Source organism: Sceloporus undulatus, chromosome 3 (assembly GCF_019175285.1).
Source record: "Sceloporus undulatus isolate JIND9_A2432 ecotype Alabama chromosome 3, SceUnd_v1.1, whole genome shotgun sequence".
Lineage (NCBI taxonomy): Eukaryota > Metazoa > Chordata > Lepidosauria > Squamata > Phrynosomatidae > Sceloporus > Sceloporus undulatus.
This window is the reverse complement of record NC_056524.1, coordinates 254,204,569-254,222,012: the sequence shown is the minus strand read 5'-3', so window position 1 is coordinate 254,222,012 and position 17,444 is coordinate 254,204,569. Positions and strand designations below refer to the sequence as shown.

General features: G+C 39.4%; 1 protein-coding gene across 5 annotated transcripts in view; it reads right to left on the bottom strand.

The window, feature by feature from the left end:
* Positions 1-926: 926 nt before the first annotated feature.
* The window catches only part of MYNN (myoneurin), a 17,124-nt gene continuing 606 nt past the window's right edge, over positions 927-17,444 (bottom strand). The window contains exons 1-9 of one of the 5 annotated variants that reach the window (XM_042456529.1): positions 15,498-16,090; positions 15,256-15,345; positions 15,047-15,175; positions 12,051-12,853; positions 10,723-10,882; positions 10,425-10,603; positions 9,115-9,198; positions 5,965-6,051; positions 927-5,222 (exon numbers count right to left, since the gene is read on the bottom strand). In XM_042456529.1, the coding sequence (XP_042312463.1) occupies positions 4,960-5,222; positions 5,965-6,051; positions 9,115-9,198; positions 10,425-10,603; positions 10,723-10,882; positions 12,051-12,777 (1,500 nt within the window). In that variant the 5' untranslated portion in view covers positions 12,778-12,853; positions 15,047-15,175; positions 15,256-15,345; positions 15,498-16,090 and the 3' untranslated portion in view covers positions 927-4,959. Of the gene's footprint in view, positions 5,223-5,964; positions 6,052-9,114; positions 9,199-10,424; positions 10,604-10,722; positions 10,883-12,050; positions 12,854-15,046; positions 15,346-15,497; positions 16,093-17,444 lie in introns of those variants that run through there. The other 4 variants (XM_042456527.1, XM_042456526.1, XM_042456530.1 and 1 more) reach the window with 4 other exon arrangements.

The window sequence follows — 17,444 nt, the reverse complement described above, 5'->3', positions numbered from 1 at the left end:
ATATATACATGTGAAGCACTTCAAACATTACTAAATCAAAGATGATTTATACTAGCTCCTAAGAAAATCCCTTTTATACTGGCAAAAGTAGTAGTGTTCTAAGTAAGAGCTTAAAGCTGGAGCAGGACTCCAGATGTTGCTAAATGAAGTCCCGGTATTTCTCACTACCGACTGTTGGCTAGAGATACTAGGGTACAATTCAACATCTGGAGAGCTCCATGATTTGCACCTCTAGCTTAATGTATGGATGGAGAGAAAATTTAAGCCGGGCTTCCCCCAGCAGGGACCCTCTGATTGTTCTGGGCAGCAGTTTCCAAGCCCAGCTAATGCAGCCAATGGGGAGGAAGCATGGGATTGGAGTACAAAATATCTGGAGGGTACCAAGGTGACGGAAGCTGGTTTAAGCATTCTTTTCCCCTCACAAAAGCAGGACCTCAAATTAACAGAGCAAGCCAGTCACAACAAATGTGGGGGCATTTAGGTGGCCCATGTGTGTCAATTCAGCTACGTATTCCATCCAGGAAAGATTTAGGAGTAGCAAGCTATACATAACAGATGTAAGTAATATACTCCTGTTGTTGGCCAAGGTACAATCCCTACAGAACCCTACATATCTTCCTACTAGTATTGTTCATGGTTTACTAAATAAGCAAATGCACACCACAGTAAATACTTCCAAATTGTGAATACTCCATTATTGCCACAACAGGTTTTAGCTCTCCGAGTCTCTGTAGTGTATGGGGATAGGGAATCAAACAACAGCCCTTAAAAATATCTTCATATACAAAAGGCAAATGGGGTCTATAAAGTAAAACCTCTTCATAAATATTAAATAGCTTATGCATAATAATAAAAATCTACGAATGGGACTTAAAGTATGATTTTTTCCCCCAAAAACAAAATGACAGATACAAAACCCAAGTGGAAATGTTCAGGAAATATACCAAACAGTATACCAATAGTTTATTTCTCTTTTCTCTGCAAGACAGTCATATTGTTTCAAATGTATCAAAAGTTAATACTAGAGCAAATTATTCCAGACAATGGAACTTAAATCACTGACTTACCAAGTTCCCATTAATTTAATGAGTATGCTATAGTTGAGACTAACCTCTGAATTTAGGTCATGTGTTTTTCAGAAGGGAAACAAGGATTCTGCATTCCCAGATACGCAGTACTACCAAGATTACCCCATGTAAAACCTGTCTTTTTTATTATATAACTAGAGGTTTTTTGGGGCAAAGGAGGAGTTGATTCTCAAGGCAGAACCAACAGGAGAACCTGCTGATGTCTCTATGGAGTTACTCAGACTTGATGAGATAGGGTACTGACAGACCTATACTGCAGCCTTTCTTGAAGATGGGGAGGGAATAGCAGAATATCAAACGATATTAGTATTCCCTAGCCCTATGACTATCAGGCAATCATGGTAGGCTTAGAAAATAAAATCCTACGCATCACAGCTAGTTTTTATTTAACCAAGTTTCTAACCCTCCTGATCGCAAAGAAAAATACAACTTTAGGTTTTGCTCCATGTCTGTTTTCCTCTGTCCCACTCACACCAAGTGATTAAATATTCTGAAAATATACAAGAATCTACAAATTGACAGATTTGTGCTTTCTATATTAAAAATCTCCACGTTCAGTAACAGATAACGTAACAATAGACACCTCTCCAACCTACTTTTCAGCCTAAGGTCAAGTTTCCTCACGGCCAGAACTGCTAAATAATAGCAACTTTGTATGCTGTAGTGAATCTGCATTTGTTATACTAGATAAATTTTAAAAGAAGCGTGCCCTAAAATAGCACTTCTTGGTCCCATCAGTCCTCTTTGTTGTTTCTCAGACTTCAAAACTGAATAGCAACAAAGCCTATATAATAAGACCTGTTAATAATAACAAGCATAAGGCCATGATAAAACCATCTTTTTGATCTTCCAAACAATGGAAAGAAAGATTAAAACACAGCCTCCTTTGGGGGTTCACATGCTGTTAAACCTGAGCTTCTTAGCAATCTTGTACAGGTGATTGTGATACTGAACCACAACTTTAACTTTATTTGCAAACCTAATTAAGCACAGCCATTAAAAGAAACTGACAGAGGATAGGTCTATTCATGTCCACTATACCAGACTGCTAGGAAAGCAAGCCTCCTGCAATTTCAGAAGTGGGAAAGAAAGGAGTTATGCATCTTTACTATGTCGTTGCATCTGCTGTGCGCCTTCAAATTTAAGGAGATGCTAACATAAACCTATAATGGGGTTTACATGCCAAGGTCTACACAGAAGTGATTTACCATTGCATTTGCCTGGGCCTGAAAGAGTGTGACTTTCCAAAGGTCACCTGGTATGTTTCCATGGTTAGGCCAGGATTCAAACCCTGGTCTCCAGAGTCATAGTCCAACACTCAAACCACTACACCATGCTAGCTTTTTTTATTATTATTATACCATACTATGGAATTTTTTTAGAAAGGCATCTCACTAGAAAAGAAAATTGTAGATAAACCTGGACTACCTGGATCTTGGACTCAATCTAGATAGTTCTTAGAAAATATAGATAACTCCTCCTTCCATGTTTTGGGAGGATACATAAAATTAACAGAGCAAGACCTTTGAGAATGCTGTCATTAAAAAAAAAATCAAGGAATTAATGTATTTCTCCTCTCCCCGTCCTTTGGTAGCAAGCCTTAACTTTATTTCTGATTTATTTTCTGAAATCCTGCTATGTAAGAAAGTGCTAGGGACAGCATGGTGTAATGATTTGAGTGTTCTGCCCAGGGTTTGAATCCCTGCTCAGCCATGGAAACCAACTGGATAACCCTGGGCAAGACACACTCTCTCAGCCACAAAGGAAGGCAAAGGCAAACTCCCTCTGAACAAATCTTGCCAAGAAAATGTCATGACAGGTTCACCTCAGTCACCATAAGTCAGAAATTACTTGGAAGACACACAACAAGGTGCTAGGTTTTCAAATTGTTAGCCCCAGGTTAAGATGAGCACAGGCTGTCTGAAAGATTGCTCTCCCTTCCCATGAATCTGCCTAGAATTTGAGGTCTTCATTAGAGAGCAATTGAAGGCTACTACCCTGAAAGGTAGGTGGAGTTACAAAACAAGAGGTTTTCTATACCAGCATCTCAATTGTGGAAATATTTTTCAAGCAACATCTCCATCCTTGCTGAGTTTTTATCAGGCAATCAAAACTGCATTGTTTTGTATAGTCTTTGGTTTTTAAAACTGGCTTTTCAAATTGTTTCCTTTTTAAAAATGTGCTCGTACATCACTTCTCAAGCCCTACTGGACTGAAAAGCAATTAAAGATGCTTTTAATAAATTAACAATATACAGCACTGGTGGGGAGTTGTTATTTAAGAAACAAGTCTGAGCATCCTTTAATGTAATGGCTGAATCATGTATCTTTGTGCCCTTTTCCCTATTTGTATTCCATCAGAAAGAATACAGCAAAAGGTATCACCAGAAAGAATACAGCAAAAGATGTCAGTATTTAACAACACATCTGGCAGTTTTAAGCAATCCAGAATATAATGCAAAAGAGCGAATGAACTTCCATGCTGGTGGGCAAGCAGGCAGATGGAGATGGGCTGGAGTGCTCAGTCCCTCTGCAAGCCTGTTTAGTCCCTGTGCTAATAGAAAAGGAAAGCACTTTCTTCCACAATCACCATGGTCAGGTAGACTACTCACTTCCCATTGGATTAGTAACTTTGGGGGAATTATTTTACTAGGAGTGAGTAAGTTTCCTAAGGAAACTGTTCCCTCCTTCCAAGCCAGAACTACCAGAGGACTGGAAATATGAAACCTAGGACAAAATGAGTTTTATGGCTCCTTACAGACAAGCTTTATTTGCCATAAGTTTTAATCAGCAGAACCCAGGTGCATCTGCTGGGCTGCTGTCTACAATAGTATATGCCAAATAAAATGTCCTTAAGGTGCTACATGAATCTTTGTCACTTTTGCTGCTGCAGACTAGCATGGCTAACCATCTATCTCCCAAGTTTGATAATCACATCTGTAACCACAATCTCATGGGCAAAGGTATACACACCGTGATTATGATACACATGGCCACTTACATGTCCTCTGACACCATGTCAAAATCTGCTTCAAAACACATCATAGTACTATGAAGCTTTTCTAAATAATTCCCCGAAGAACTAGCCCACAACTATCATATTTGATGTCTATGAGAAGTCAAATCTTCATATAAAACTGCTGCATGTTCTGGATATGTGCAACATTTTTGCATGAGAAAAAACAAAGAAAGAGGCTCAAGTGTCATGTTATGAGTACAGTTTGCCAAAAATCTCAACTTTCATTTCATATAGTTTTAGAAGCCGTTACAGCTAGGAAAATATCTTTGGAAGTTTCTAGAAAATGCCTGCTGACATGTAGAAGTCAGCATTTCTTAAACTGAATTTGTTAAACTCACAAGCCAGGGAGGTGACCTTCTTTCTCTAACTCTACTCATTAATTTTCACTTTGAAGAAACCCAGAGCTCAGAAAAGCTCCTTTATTAAAAACTACAGCTCCTGAAATCCCCAGGTCAGAATGGTCCATGGAAGTTATATCCCAAAAAGGAAATTTTACTCAGCACTGAAAAATGCTAATTGGGTGGTGAATAAACAATATGGACTGAACATCTTGACTACACAGGATGAAAAGCATGAACTTTGATGGACACATCCAGGACTAATGAAAAGACGTCTTAAGGCAGGTGTTGAAGAAGAAAAAAGAATTCTCTTTATCTCTTAGAAAATTCAACCTTAATTTTTAAAAAGAGAAAAAAAACAGAATCTTTTGTTCTTAGTTAACAAAATAGAAAAAGGGCACTTCAAATGTCCCTACGTGAATCAAAGACAAAGTCAGGCTTAAAAGCAGCCACATGACTACATTTGCTTTACCAAGGATGCTCTCATTGCCAAACTTTTCTTCACAGACAGGATGTCAGTACAACTGCTGGAGGAAAATGAACTGAGGTTCTGAATATCCAGCAATAGTAGACCTCAGAAGTGTGTCTGATGAGGGAGACTGGCAGTCTGTAACAGGCAGCAGCACTTGGTGATCCTCTGTTCCAACTGGGAGAGATAATGCTATGTCTGAAGGCTTCACATCGACAGACTCTAGCAAAGGGCTTTTCTCACTTGGAATGGAGTCCTGATCATTAAAAGAATGCTCAAGCATGGCAGGGTCCAGGGCGTTCTCAGAACCTGTAGCGACAAACAGAACTTTTAAGTATGTACACTCCTGAAAGAAAAGTTTTCAGATACACCATGTTGAGGGACCACTATCCCCTCCAGCAACTAGGAAACTAAACCTCAATCCAACATCCCTCCCCCCCCCCTTTTTTTTTTCTGAAAAAGCTCTTCCTGTACCCTTTAAAAGCCTTGGGTGGCCATTTTACTCTGTTTCAGAGGCACATGGCTTGTTTTAGGCCTAGGAAAAGTCTCTTTCCTAGAAAATCACTTCTTTTATGATAGCTAGTCGCCTCATCTTAAAGCAAGCCAAACCTCCCTTCCATAAGATGACCCCCCCCCCTTTTAACATGCAAATTAAAAGGCACGTTTTAGCAAATAAAAACCAACAAATAAAGGAAGGGGGAGCTGCATGTGGTCCACAGCAAAACTTTGAGGAGACTACTAAAAGGATGACTGATTTCCCTAGGTTTTAGATACACTACCTATGCAAACTTACAGTGATGTTATTCTTTAATTCATCCATTCCAACACTTTACCAGTGTAGATGGCTAATGCTTCTGGAAAAGGGCTGGCAGCATTTTCTACTGAGGACTCAGTTAACAATTAAGCATCCAGAGGCACAGTTCAAAGAAATCATTTTCATTTGGTTTAAGCTGACCTAAAGAACTGGGACTCCTTCCTTATGGACATGTACCCTTCTGAGGTATGCTTGTACAAATGTTTTACCACTATGTTAAAAACAACCAGGTCTTACCTGTATGAACCTTTGCTTTGTGTTTCTTTAGGTTTTTAATATCTGTGTAAGAGTTTCCACACAGCTCACAGATAAATGGTCTTTCGCCTTAGAAAAACAAAAATGCAAGTTAAGCTTCATGCATGTACAAGAAGATGAAATGATAATCTAGAGCGTGTGTACCCCAAGTAAGTCCATCCAGGTTCAGGTGATTTACTTTCTAGCCAGTGTGCTTAAGCTGGTGTTTTACTTTGTCAATTTGACAGTTAAAGCAAGATCTGGTTAAAACAGCTGAGGTGAGTTTTTAACCCAGCACATGCTCTTAGTCACTACACTCTACTACCTTGCATCAATGCCTACAGAATTCTGCCAGTGCTCAATCATGTGCTTTTTGTTTCATTTGAATAAACTTTTTTTTTTTAATAAATTTTATTGATATAAAAAACATGCATGCAAGTATAAAAACATACAAATACAAATACACGTACGTTATCGCACAGCAAACACATCGGACATGACAAACCTCTAAACCCTAATTAATGAAAACAACCTAGATACAAACAGACATCTAAGCCCCCCCCCAAAAAAAAATAAAAAAATAAAAAAAAAGCACACACACACACTCACACACCTCCTCCACTCATCTTCTGCTCTTCCAGTCCTCCCCCTTCCTTCCTTCTTCATCCTAACATTCACACAACTTCCTTTCCTTTTCTCACCGTTTGTATCCTGCATAACCAATAGTGACTTTCTATCCTCTATTATCTCATTTGTAACTTCACCCATATATATGATACTAAAGTATATCAGTAAAAATAGTTGTTGAGATTACCTTGACTTATTCCACTACTACTAAGTAAACAAAGCAATTTCAAATCTCAGCAGTCATATCTGTCTCAAATTGTTTCAGCATATCATATAATTCCTTTAACTACTACATTTAAGTGACAGTTTTCTACATTCCCTATAACACCCTTCTTCCGCCCCTTGTTGCATCGTCCATTCATTGAGGTAACCAGGTCTTTTGTAAATATTCCATTACTGGTTTCCAATATTCATCTATCGTGTCTGCTGTTTTTCCTCTTAAAATTTGCGTTAACTTGTCCATCTCTATTACTTCATAGAGGTTGGATAACCATTCTTTTTTGTCTGGGATCTCTCCATTCTTCCATTTTTGCGCTAACAGGATTCTTGCTGTAGTAATTGAGTAAAACAAAATTATACCAAAGTCTTTTTCTAGGGATACATCCATCATATTAAGTAAGTACAATTCCGGTTTTTTTTTGTAGTGAAATTTTTAACATTTCTGATAATGTGGAGTTAACCATATCCCAATACCTCCCCACCTTCACGCAGGACCACCAGCAATGAAAGAAAGTGCCAGGCTCTTTTTTACATTTCCAGCAGAGGTTACTGCTGTTTTTATATATTTTAGAGATAATGTCGGGGGTCAAATACCATCGAAAAAAGAGTTTATAACAGTTTTCTCTAATTCGTTGTGAAACTGTGTATTTCTTGATGTTCCGCCATGATTTTTCCCATTCAGCCAATTTTATGTCATGACCGACATTCCGGGCCCATTTAATCATCACTTCCTTTACCGTTTCAGATTCTAGATCTTCTCTCAATAATAAATCATATATTCTCCCAATCAAACCTTTCTTCTCTGCCAAGATAATTTTAAAAATTTCAGGACTCTTGTTTTTCCCAATAAATCCCCAATGTTTATTGTCTAAATGAAATCTCTCGTAAATTTGTCTGTAAGGGAACCAGCCAATCTTAAATCCTTCCGTTTCTAATTCTTCTTTAGATTTTAACTTTGTTTCTCTCCCCACAAATTTTAACAATGAACTGTATGTAAGCCATTTTTCGTTCTGGATGGTATCTCTCCTCTGAAAGGCCTCTGTGGGGGACACCCACTCTGGCAATTTAGTTATCCAGCGTTTCTTGTACTTTTCCCAGACCTCTAACAAAGACCTTCTAATACAGTGGTTTTTTACCTCGGGGTTAATTTTCACTTTATCGTAAATTAGATAGGCGTGCCATCCAAATCGAAGTCCTGCACCTTCAATAGCTAGCAAATTGTTATTTTCCAAGGTGATCCAATCTCGTAACCACAATAAACAACAGGAGTCGTAATATAGTTCAAAGTTTGGGACACCTAGACCGCCTCTTTGTTTTGCATCTTGTAATATTTTTAAACGAGATCTGGGTTTTTTCCCTTGCCAAATAAAAGATGAAATTTCTTTATGCCAATTCTTGAATATTTTTTTCTTTATCATGATTGGGATCGTTTGGAAATAAAAGATCAATCTGGGGAGTATTGAGAGTTTGATTGCTTCTATCCTTCCAAAAAGAGATAACTTTAACCTACTCCATCTCCTCATATCTCCCTTTATTCTTTCCCATGTTAGATTATAATTTTTTTCAAATAGATTTCTGTTGTCATTAGATAGATTTATCCCCAAATATTTCACAAATTTCTGGGACTGTATGCCTGTCCGGTCCAATAAGTCCTTTTCTTCCACAGATGTTAAATTTTTGGTTAAAAAAGCTGATTTATCTCTGTTTATTTTACATCCCACAATTGCCCCGAATTTATCAAGCTTCGACATCACTCCTTCTACACTTGTATTTGGATCATCTAATATGATTGCCAAGTCATCGGCGTATGCTCTTATTTTATATGAGTGCGTCTTTATTTTTAACCCTTTAATCTTCTCATCCTGCTTTATGTCTTTAATCAACAGTTCAATTACCAGATTGAAAAGCAGTGGTGAGAGGGGGCACCCCTGTCTCGTGCCTCTTTCTATCTGGAAAGGCTGTGAATAAACTTTTGAAGACCCATGTTAAAAATACAGCTGTCATTTTCAGCATCCCACTTCACTCTGAATCAACCTTCACAGGAATGTAACTGTGCATGTATGTCTGAGACCTGAATATTATAATGCAGCATGCATCTGAAAAAGTGACTTGTAATCCACAAAAGCTCTTGCTCAACTAAGTCGGTTAGTCATATAAGGTGCAACAGTCCTTTTTATACTGAAATAAACTAATACAACCACTGCTTTGAAAATGGCTATTGGGTATTAGACAATCTTGAGTATGCACATAACTGGAAAGTGAAACTGGAGAAGTAATACATAGGAAGGTGTGTGCCTGAAAACTAACCTGTGTGGGACCGAAAATGTTTGCTGAGCTCTCCTGAAGAAATGAAGCTTTTGCCACAAATGCCACATATGTATGGTTTCTCCCCTAAAGAAATGAAGTTAATTAACTCAGTACAATATTTACTGACAATGACTATGTTTCCCCGAATCATAAGTATACAGACAAACTGATGTTTCCTCACATAGGCGCGTTACAGACCGCCCAAAATGGGCAGTCTCGCGCCGCTGCTGGTTGCTCTGCAAGGGAGCCACAGCAGCCAAACTGCGCGGCTCCCTTGCAGAGCAAAAAGAAGCCCCCAAATGACGCTTCTTTCCACGGCACGGATATGACGCCGCGAGGCGCCAATGGCGCACTCGCAGCGTCATATGTGCTGTGCGACGTGCGGATGCAGTGCATCCGCTACGTAAAGATGGCGGCCCCCGTGTGGAACGGGCACCGCCATTTTGTGAGCGCTCCGTGCGTATTAGGGTTAGGGCCGTCAGGAAGTGATGCCCCTTTCTAACCCTAGTACGCGCAGAGCGCGTACTTTATGCCCGTGTGTAACGGGCCTTAGAAATCTTTATATACTTAGTAGACTTTTATCATTGTCTTTAAAATATACATTGTGATGTAAGCTACCAAATCATTTAGAACAAGAGGAAGAACATCATCCTCCACATCATTCTAGACTATATGTAACTCCCAGTAACTAACCAGAGGCCATGCAGAATGGGAATGATGAGAATTAGGATACACTAACATATGTAAAGTTAGAAGTTCCCCACCCTTATTTCAGGAAACAGTTTTGTCTTATACCTACCTGATCTTTTATAAGAGACCTTAAATACTCCGCTTCTTATCTGATTGTATGAATGTTAGTGTGAATGTTAGTTGGTGATCCGCTATTTTACTGAATTAATAGTAATGTCATTGTTTTAATGATTGTATTTTATGGAATTATATGGAATTGTTTTATTGCTGTAATCCTGCCTCGATCCGCAAGGAGAGGTGGGAAATAATAATAATAATAATAATAATAATAATAATTTATTATTATTATTATTATTATTATTATTATTATTCCAAGTCAGACTACAGGTCTAACTGGTAGGTGCCTTGAGGTTTTGCCTAAGATCCACCGTGCATGCAGTAGAGCATCCAGGAAAAACTGCTCATCAACTGAATACAAGTTAAACCTTTCTCACTTGTTCTACTGCTCTCCTTACTGAAAAAGCCATGCAACTCCTGCTCTGGAGCTTCCACATCATTTCTGACTCCATCTATCTTTTTGGCTGCACTAACCCTCTTCAACTCTGATATTTAAGAATCACCTGTATGCTTTCTTGAGTGTGTAATAAGAGAACTTGAGACGGCAAAAGCTTTCCCACAAGTATCACAAACATACGGCTTTTCTCCTGTGTGTCGCCGTACATGATATGTCAATGTGCTCGCCTGTGCAAAGCGCTGACCACATCTATCACAGACATATGGCTTCTCTCCACTATGCTTCCTAAAATGAAAGCAAAAGAAAGATGGTTAAATTCTATCAATCAACCAGTTCTCTGAACAACAGCTTCCTCAACCACCTCCCTTTCCCTCGTCTATTGTAGGCAATGCCCTTTTACTTGCCTGGCATGAATCTTCAGATTGCTAGAGGTTGCAAACTGCAGATTACAGGCATCACACTTGTATGGTTTCTCCTCCCCATGATGCATGCGGCTGTGGAAAACTAGCTGACATTTCTGAGCAAAGCCTTTGTCACAGAGTTCACATTTGTATGGCTTTTCACCTATGAAGAGAATAAAGCTGCCTACTTTAGCACTGGTTTGTGAAGGATGAGATTTTTCAGTAGCAGACTATGATGACAAAACCAAGGAAATAGGCAAAGTTCAAAATAAAGGAGAAGCATACCAAAGGCTATTTTCACTCTCTGTCGAAATTCAAATCATTCAGATTTTGAATTTGTCCAAAGATTTACTTCAGTCTCTTAACAGCTGTTCATAATTTTTAGCTAGTGGGGCAGGAGTATACCAAAACTGAACCTGCATTTTTAGAGAGAGTGTAACCCCATCCAGGACAGATTCAGTTCCTATTCCTTGGTGTACCTTACATCTGATCAGGAGCATCTTTGCTTTATCCGGATTTTCTAATTTGTTTGAACACAGCCTGTTCATTACTAGCAGGCTCACAACTGAAACAGCTTCCTTTGACTGAGGTGGAAAGCAAAGATACAAGTTGGGTGTCATTAGCAGACTGATGGCAGGACACACTAAAACTTTGGGCAACCTCCCCCATAAATATTTTGAATTTCCAGGTGTGGTGTGTGCGCACGAGCATGTGTGTGCAAAACAGAACTCTGAGGAATCCCATCTCATGACTTGGACAGTGTTCCAGCACCACCTTCTGAATTTGCCCCTCCAGGCAGGAATCTTACCACTGAAACCAGTATCCCGAAGTCCTATCCCAGTAATACAGCCCAGAAGAATATCATGGCTGCTAATATCAAAAGCCACCAAGGACTCCAGCAGAACTAACAAGGACATACCTTCTCTGTCCAGTTCCTCAAAAAAGTCACGTTGTTGAACTGCAACTCTCATGAGCTCTAGACAACATTGGCAAAATACGCAATAGTGGGAGCTGAAGTCCAAAAACACCTGGATGTCTCAATTCTTATTAGAAATAAATGTGATACTCTTTATAGCTTGATTTGGAGAAAAAACACTTGCCTCGCATGGGCCCTTTTGGGTAGAAAAAACCTTCTAAAATTTATGTCATATAATAAATACAAATAAAATAGTAATGGTGAGGTTCATTTCAGAGTCTCACTTATATTCTCATCAATCAACAGCAAGTACGATTCCACAAGATTGTGAACAGGGAGAACTTAGCTGAGACAATGGGTGGACTTTCCTATTCACATTCCCAAGAGGCAACTCCCAACACCAAGCAGAGCATACCTGTGTGAGTTCTTACATGTGTTTTCAGCTGGTTGCACTGTGTAAAGGCTTTCCCACAGAGCTGACACACATACGGCTTCACGCCTTTGTGGATCCTCATGTGCCGTCTCAGACTGCTGGCTTCAGAAAACACCTTCCCACAGGTGTTACACACTGGTTTGGCCTTGGAATATTTCTGATCCAGTTCCTCTCCTGAGGTTTCCAAATGGTAAGAGTTATTATCACTGGTGATATTAGACAAACAGTGCTCTTTCAAAGCACAACCTTGCTGCACTTTGCCTCGCTTGGGTTTCATAGCCATAGTCTGGATAAGGATCTCCTGGGCAGCAAATGTTTCACTCTCCACTACAGGTGTAAGCTGCAGCTCAGAATTATCCCCACCCTGGGCAGCTTGTTCTGTTATCTCTGTTGCAAGTTTATTTGCATCTAAAAACATCTCTACAGCAGTGTTCTCTGTGACATCGTTTGGATATTGTGCAGGTTTGTCTGGCAGATTTTTAGGGGAACTGAAGGCCTTCTTCCGCTTTTTGGTCTGAGCAGGTTTTTTTTCCAGAGTTGCTGTTAAAACTGGGGACTGAACTGGGTCCACTGAAGGGGCATCCAATTTCTCTTCACTATTGTAGTCACGAAGGGTTAGCAGGCAAGTCTGCTGATTTAACGCAATGTTTCCAGTGATACTAGAGATTTCTGTAGAAGAGGGATTAGCAATAAAAGCAAAGTCTTCCATCTTTATTTTACATTTAGTGACTACCTCTTCCACTTTGAGATAGTCAGCAGCCTGATGTATTTCTTTAACATTCCAACTGCAAGGGAAAAAAGTTAGATGGGAATGTACTAAGTGCATAAAATTGTCTGTCTTGTAGAATCAATTTAAATTTTAAACTGCCTAAGCTATGTTAAGAATTAATTATTTTTTAAAAGGTCGTGTTTAGGGTTGCCATAATTCTCTACTAAAACCGGGACAAAATGGAGGACAAAATTTAGACCAAAATATAGGACAATTGTAGGATAAAATTTAGACCAAAATGTAGGACATTTAAGAAAAATGGAGGATCTTAAATGTCCTACATTTTGGTCTAAATTTTGTCCTACATTTCATCCTGGTTTTTAGTAGAGAATTATGGCAACCCTAGTTGTGTTATAATTTTTTAAAAAGAGTGAAGTTGAAAATCAGCAGTTTAGACTAGGTTTCCAGGGAGGACCTACTTGAAAATGGAACAAACACATCAGTCAGGCCAATTTTTATAGTGTCATCAAGGGATGAAATATATCTAACCTGCTCTATGCAGGTGCACCAAAAAGGAGAGGAGAGCACATGAACTCAAAGCTTGCTTAAGCTTATTCTCTTTGAAGTACATGTGGCAAATTATACTTTAATATTACAGTACATGCAACATATATGCTATCAATTTGCCCAAGGCCTTCTGGCAAGCTTCACAGCCAAGTGAAGATATAAAGCCCTTGTATACAAACTTGATATTTAAAGCATCATACTAGGAAGGAAAGCCAGAGAATAAGGTGCTAAGCAGACTAGTGTTATATGCCGGCGGGGTGGTGGTGGGGTGGTGGCAGCCAGCCATACCCCCATGCATATGCCATACCTCCATGCCACGTGTGGCATATGCACACTGGCTGCCCCCAGGACAGCGTGACACCACACACCCAACCGCACGGCGGGGAGCATTACAGTGCTCCTTTGGTGCAGCGTTTAGACACGCTGCACCAAAGGAGCGCCCAAAAGCCACCGCTGTGGCGGCAAGGGCACCTTTTAGCTAGCATGCTATAAAAAGAATGGTATTTTGCTGTTTCTTTTAGTGCCGGCAAAGTGCCAGATCAGGGCCGCAGCTGCGGTTGTTGTGGCCCCAATCTGGCACTGAAAGGGGCAGCAGGACGCCACTCCAAAGGAGTGGTCTGTCGAGCCCCTAACTTATGTTCTCAAATTCAGTTTTGATTTTAAGCCAGATTTTTAAAGGGCTACTGACAAAGGGGCCACACCACATAGCCACAAACAGTACTTGCACTGAACAGTTATGACACTGAAACAATACATTTAAATTAGTTTTTTTCATATACTGTAGTGTTTCACGCTCTTATTTTTGGTCAATGACTTAAGTAAATAGATTACAGATATTCCATTCAAGGTGTCAGCAATGTAGCCGTCTATGCACTGGGCCACCTAGGAAAGGATATCTGAATCAATGTTTCTTCTTCGTGGTCTCTGCGAATCATACAAATGGGTTTCACTGCGCCTGCGCAATGCTGCTCGGAACCTACTGGAATCACTGGGCAAAGTTAACTTTGCAACATATAGAAACTTTTTGGCGGTAACTCCACATTAATTTTAGGAAAACACACACATATGCACTGTATTAGTTGGTTACTTTCCATAATGAAACAATAGTGGAAAGCAGCTCTCACTCACGCTCTTATTTGCTAATTATACTCTTTCAGGGACTCAGTATGGGCAATTATCAATTTAAATCAGAAGTGGGAATCATAAAGTATGCCACAGACCTTCCCCCATGATTTTTTTTGTTGCAATAAAACCTGGTGAAATGCACCTGTAAAATAAAATGTATCTTCTACACCTTGTTTTAAACAGGCACACAAAATCAATCGGGGTTTTAGGGGTTTTTTTAAGAACTGGAAAACTTCTTGTACTATCTGCTTGGCCAAGGTGAAGGGAAATGGCCTCCAGGTCTACCAAGTTACTCATCCCTTCCTTAAATCCAGCAAAACTGGGTTTCTAGTATCCCCCCCCCCCCAGCAAGCCTAATTTTGATTTATGACATGGCCAGTTAATCCACCAAGTCAGGTCCCTGGAAAACATATCATACTAACTGCTATTTGACATGTGCATATTCTAGTTCTAGTTGCCCCATTTGCAATTAAGTACTTAACTAAGACTATTTCAAGCAAACACCTGTCTTTTCAATTCTGTGGAAAGTACTTATTTTGAACTCTCTGCAAGTATATCCCCAGCCCTATTATATTACCTGTCAAGGCTTAAGTCTCCTGTATATATGAACTCTAGAAGTTTCTGAAATCCATCGGCCTTCACTTGGTTCTGATCCAAGAACACGTTACTCTCTGAAGTATCCTTGTAAAAAGCCCCAAAGTACTCGCTAAAGGAAGCCAGAACATTTCGATGAGCTTTGAACTGGAATTCACCAATAATGATGGTGCAGTCACAAAGGAAGCCCACCTCTCGCTGTTTGTTCAGTCTCTCCAGTAGGTGCTCACAGTGATGGGAACACTGCATTTTCAGTGACAGAAGGCAGGTCTTTGCTCTGGCCTGTAAAGACAAAGCACACACTTAGAACAATTTGAAGACATACAACAACAAGGTACACATAGTATATAACTATGCTCCACTAGGTTTGGAGGACTTGCTCTTTCAGACAGAAAATGTACAGTACTTTTAAGTTACTCCTACTGAAAACTCACAGTTTTAGAAAAAGATTGTTGGGAAGGACTTCAAAGGTCATGTTGCCACTCTGTGTCCCTTATGGGAGAAAAGCAAGATTTAAATTAAATAAACAGTCCAATCTCTATCAAACCATGGCATTTGCAGCACTTATCCAGCCTTTGCTAAACATATCAAGAGAACAGGAGTCCCCCATCTTCTAACACAATTTGTTCCACATTTTGTTCCACAGCTGAAGTGCTCCTAGTTTCAAGTAGTTCCTCCTAGTGTTTAATCTAATTTTTTGGTCATAATTTGACCCCAATGGTTCTGGTCCCATTGTCTAGAGCAGAGAAAAACATACTCATTCCATCTCCTGTGTCAACAATGGCTTATGGCCTACTGTATTTCACTTTTTAAAACAATGTAACTGCAACTGGAGCCTGGTGCAAAAAAAAGTACACTTAGAATAATTTTAAGCCCAGGAATTTGTTTCGAGTACCAGAATCGAGCAACAATCAGAGTCTTTCCACCCAGAACCAAGCTTTCTTGGGGTGCATCTACACTGTAGAAATAATGCAGTTTAACACCACTTTTAACTGCCATGGCTCCATCCTACAGAATCCTGGGATTTGTAGTGTTGTGAGGCACCAGCACTCTTTGGCAGAAAAGGCCAAAGACCTTGTTAAACTACAAATCCCAGGATCCCATGGACTGGAGCCACAGCACTTAAGAGTGGTGTCAAACTGTAATATTTCTGCAATGCAGATACAGTAGAGTCCCAGTTTTAAGGGTTTTGCTTTTGTCATTGTTACATTGTTACAAATCTCACCCCCCCCAAAAAAAAAATACAGTATACAAAATACTGTATAGGAAAAGAGCAAGTATATCAAATAACAAGACACTACAGTGAATGTATAAGATGGAAAAATACTAGGATAATAGCAACAATAGGAACTTATTGTATATATTAAAACTGAGAATATCAGTTAATACGACTACAGTGGTGCCTCGGGTTACGAAAGTAATTCGTTCCGCGGCCGCTTTCGTAACCCGAAAAGCCTTCGTAAGCCGAATTGCCATAGGCGCTAATGGGGAAAAGCCGCGTTTCGTGCGAAAAAGCCGTAAAAAGCACCAAAAATTTTCTTCGTAACCCGAAAAAACATTCGTAACCCGGAACAATGATTTCCAATGGGATTTTTTCGTATCCCGAAAATTTCGTAACCTGGGTATTTCGTATCCCGAGGTACCACTGTATAGAGAAGCCAAAAGACTGAATAGAGAATGGTAGTAAAAAAAATAAAGATTATTTACTGTTAGAAGACGAAGAGAAGTTCTAATAATTTGGATAACAAATAATAACAAAAATAACAAAAGATAACCATTATTATTACTGTTGTTGTTGTTGTTAAATATGACAGTATTATAGAACTTGAGAAGCATATTCTTTTTCTTTTCTCATATATATATATATATATATATATATATATAATTTTATGCATGTTGTATAGATCTTTATTAGAAAGAAATTTGGCACGATACACACACATACACACACACACACACACATATATATGATATTTGGCATATTGTCTAGATCAGGGGTAGGCAACCTTTTAGAGCCAGGGGCCGGGTCGCTGTCCCTCAGACAACTGGGGGTCCGAAGCCAAAAAATAAATAATTAAATAATTTTTTAAAAAAATTAATTAAATAAATAAACCAGGACAAATGTAGGACAAAATTTTCAAATGGAGAATACTTTTTTTTAAAAAAGGAGGACACGCAAAAAAATTTGCTGATTTTAAAAAAATGTTAATATAAATGCATGTTTTGGAGGCTTCTATAGACAATTGCCCCCTTGCCTGCCGCTTGCCCCCTCTTGCCCACCTCCTCCTGATAGGCCAAAGGCCCTTTGCCCTCGCGCGAGAGGCCAAAGGCTCTGGCAGCAATCGGCGGCAGGACTGGGCGGGGGCCGGTCCCAAGGCCTT